This window comes from Oncorhynchus clarkii, chromosome 2 (genome assembly GCF_045791955.1).
Source record: "Oncorhynchus clarkii lewisi isolate Uvic-CL-2024 chromosome 2, UVic_Ocla_1.0, whole genome shotgun sequence".
Classification (NCBI taxonomy): Eukaryota; Metazoa; Chordata; class Actinopteri; order Salmoniformes; family Salmonidae; genus Oncorhynchus; species Oncorhynchus clarkii.
In genome coordinates, this window is record NC_092148.1 from 15,964,194 (window position 1) to 15,967,934 (window position 3,741).

Here is a 3,741-nt window from a genome sequence, read left to right on the forward strand (position 1 = left end):
ACAAAGAACAACACATGCGTCTCATACTAAAGGGCCAACATGTGTTTAAATTAAAGAGCCTTATGTTTTTTGTTCTGTTTGTTTGTTTTTGCTTTGTTGTTTGTTGTTTAAATCATGTCAAAAATATATACTGTATACTGTATATACTTGTGTCAAAAATGGTCAATTGTATGCTCTTATACAGATGTAAGATCTTCATTTGATCACCTTGTTGCAGGAGCTTGTTGTGTATTTGAGGTTTAAAAAGGCTCCTGAAGTATTTAATCTCCACCTATAAATTTCAGACTTGATTTTCCCAGATTTTCCCTGTATCAACCCTTACAAAAATGTCCATTGATTATAGTGCACATAATAACTCACATGTCCTGTTGCTGCAGGATTGGTTTCTTGCTCTAGAAAACTGTTTGAAATTAAGATAATTAAAAAAAAAAGTATATTACAAACAAATCTGTAATTGACTGAATGGGGGCCTATAACCATACCTATCCAGTCACAGACATGAGAGAAGTGCCAGGAAAACCAAGCACAGGTGCAGCCCAGGCAGTCAACTCCCAGAGATCTAAAGGCTAGAGGCACAGATACACAGGTATAAAAGAACCACAGACTAAACCCAGGCTCATACAGAGACCAAGACATGATGAAGCTGCTACTGCTGGCCTTGGCTTTGGGGTGTGCAGGTAAGACTGTAATACACAGTATCTACAGCATCATGAGACAGTTATGCAATGCAAGAGCATGAAGAATGATACCTTCTTTTAGTGACAGGTTAGGGAGGGAGATATATGGCCGCGTAGCCTAGTGGTTAGAGCGTTGGACTAGTAACCGAAAGGTTGCAAGATCTAATTCCCGAGCTGACAAGGTACAAATCTGTCCTTCTGCCCCTGAACAAGGCAGTTAACCCACTGTTCCTAGGCCGTCATTGAAAATAAGAATGTGTTCTTAACTGACTTGCCTAGTAAAATAAAATACACTGAGTGTACTGAACATTATGCTCGTTCCATGACATATACTGACTGGGTGAATCTCAATATTAGGAAGGTGTTCTTAATGTTTTGTACACTCAGTCTTTACACTCATCTATACTATGACCATTTCTCTCTCTCTCATTTAGCGGCTGTTCCAGTGGAGGAGAATGGAGCGTTGTTGCAGGAAGTTTGCCAACCCCACTCCAGACCCTGGCAGGTCTACCTGTGGAACACTAAGGGGGGCTGGTATGGGGAGGAAAGGTGTAGTGGTGCCCTCATCAACGAGTGGTGGGTGCTTACCGCCTGGAACTGCTTTGTCGAGTAGGTATTCCCCCTTTTTTCTTTTTCCGAAATCAGTGTAAAATGCATGCAGCCCATATGTTCACCGAAAACAAACAAATATTTTTTGTTAAACTTTGCTCCACTCTACTCTACTCTACTCTACTCTACTCTACTCTACTCTACTCTACTCCTCCTCAGACCTGGCCACACTATGGTTTCTCTGGGGGAGCATGACCTGACAGTGGAGGAAGGGACAGAGCAACACATCCGGGTGGCCAGATATGTGCAGCACGGGCCATACGCACGAGGCCCCTCACACAGCCTGGCAATGGTGAAGCTGGCAGAGCCTGCCCGGTTCACTCAGCATATCATGCCCGTAGCCCTACCCACACGCTGCACTCAGCTCCACGAGAAGTGTCTGGTGAGCGGCTGGGGCTCCACCGTACCAGGACAGGGTGAGTGGACCATAAAGCCAGGGGAGGGCTATATGCCTCAACCGAAATTAATGGAATAGATAAGCACCAAATAAACTCCCATGAGTCCCTATGTCTGTCCCTCCATACAGACGAGCCCAATCTAATCCTGAAGTGTGAAACACAGCGGGTCATTGATGACAAGATGTGCCAGATAGCCTTTCCTCTTTATTGGATTGAACATGCATTCTGTGCTAAAACCATCATCTCAACAGACAACTGCCTGGTCAGTACATCAACAGCACAGTGCTTTGCAAACATGTATAATTTTCTATCTCTGGCTGTTGCATTGGAAATGTGTAAGAGAATATTATGATCAACGAGCTAATCAAGATTTCCCTTTGTACTTTAATTTCACTGTGCCACCATACTCTGAGAGTTCTCCATGTCTACTTTTAACCTCTCTCTCTATTTCTCTCTTTCTCAGTCTGACCAGGGCAGTACTGTGGTCTGTGGGGGTGAGCTACAGGGGTTGTTCTGGTCCAGTTCTTCTGACGTTGGTTTGTACACCCGCCTGTGCCTGTACCTTGACTGGATCAGTGACATCATGAACACCCCTGATCCTACACCTGAACCTGCGTGGACCACCCCAGCAGCAGCTACAACATGGTGATTGAAAAGAAAAACAATAAAGTGATATGTACTGAAATGTTCTGTTCACCTGCCCCATTGATTCCATCATATCCGGCCTGCGTTATTTTAATTCCCCAGCAGAGGGCAACATAGACTAATAATACTGGCCTATCACAAACCTCTGAGAGATTTCTTGGCTAAAACACACATTAACACATACATATTTTACCATGTAGAAAAATACTAAAGTCTGCAGGAAGGTTAATTTCTCAATTACTTAGTTTACTTCTCCAAACAATTGGAATTGGACACCTCAAAGTGTCTTTCCTGAAGATAAATCCTCCAACCATGCAGTCGTTTGTCCTGGGATATGTAGTTATTTTGATCACCAGCAGATGGCAATGTAGACTAATAATATTGAGCACAAAAGCGCCACACAGTCAATGTAAAGAGAGACACCGAATGAAAAAAGGAGAAAGAGGATTTTCAGAGCGAGAGAGAGAGAGAGAGAGAGAGAGACAGAGCCACAGAGAGAGAGAGAGAGAGAGAGAGAGGTGGTTGAGATGAGAGCAGGTGAAATGAGACCGCCATTCTTTGCAAGGTTTTGAATGAGTGTGTCCAGATCTGCGTGCAAGCTAAATATCACACTCTGACACACACACACACACACACACACACACACACACAATGTATGACTGACAGCTGTGCCCACTGACACTCAGTCTAACACTGGAGCCACTTCACCATCTGTTCTCCACACTTTCCCCTCCTTTTCCCTCTTTGGAATACTCTACTCCCATTTCAGGTCCCCCTCCTCCTTCCCTCACCCTTTCCTCTAGCTTTCAGAGATCTCTGACTCTTTCCATTTTTTTGGTCTCTCCTGCACTCCATTCCACTCTCCTGCTCCGTCTCTAATACACTGAGATGAAACAACCTGTAGAAGCATCTCTTACTCCGTTTACAGTACAATATACTCTGTCCTTCTGTCTGTATCCATATGCCCACTCCCCCACTCCCCCTCTCACCCCCCACACTCATTTACCCTCTATTCTTCCCTCATTTACTTCCATCATACTACAAATTATCAAAATTAATCTGTCCTCTCTTCCTCCCTCACTCCTTTCAGTGCTGTTGGTTAGCATTGTTCCTGCGCTAGCTAAACAGAGAGATGTTTATACAGTGCCTTGCGAAAGTATTTGGCCCCCTTGAACTTTGCGATCTTTTTACACATTTCAGGCTTCAAACATAAATATATAAACTGTATTTTTTGGTGAAGAATCAACAACAAGTGGGACACAATCATGAAGTGGAACGACATTTATTGGATATTTCAAACTTTTTTAACAAATCAAAAACTGAAAAATTGGGCGTGCAAAATTATTCAGCCCCTTTACTTTCAGTGCAGCAAACTCTCTCCAGAAGTTCAGTGAGGATCTCTGAATGATCCA

General features: G+C 43.5%; 1 protein-coding gene across 1 annotated transcript; it reads left to right on the plus strand.

The window, feature by feature from the left end:
• The first annotated feature begins 538 nt into the window (after positions 1-538).
• On the plus strand, positions 539-2,369 carry LOC139379974 (trypsinogen-like protein 3). The gene is made up of 5 exons (XM_071122511.1): positions 539-677; positions 1,112-1,286; positions 1,446-1,702; positions 1,813-1,946; positions 2,148-2,369. The coding sequence occupies exons 1-5, from the start codon at positions 635-637 to the stop codon at positions 2,331-2,333; spliced, it is 795 nt and encodes a 264-aa protein (XP_070978612.1). The 5' UTR covers positions 539-634; the 3' UTR covers positions 2,334-2,369.
• The last annotated feature ends 1,372 nt before the right edge of the window (positions 2,370-3,741 follow it).

What these genes read in the sequence shown, in the direction of transcription:
- LOC139379974 (XM_071122511.1), top strand. Translation starts at nt 635, where the DNA reads ATGATGAAGCTGCTACTGCTGGCCTTGGCTTTGGGGTGTGCAG. An exon ending in CTTGGCTTTGGGGTGTGCAG is followed by an intron (nt 678 to 1,111) that starts GTAAGACTGTAA and finishes TCTCTCATTTAG; the next exon opens with CGGCTGTTCCAGTGGAGGAG. An exon ending in GCCTGGAACTGCTTTGTCGA is followed by an intron (nt 1,287 to 1,445) that starts GTAGGTATTCCC and finishes ACTCCTCCTCAG; the next exon opens with ACCTGGCCACACTATGGTTT.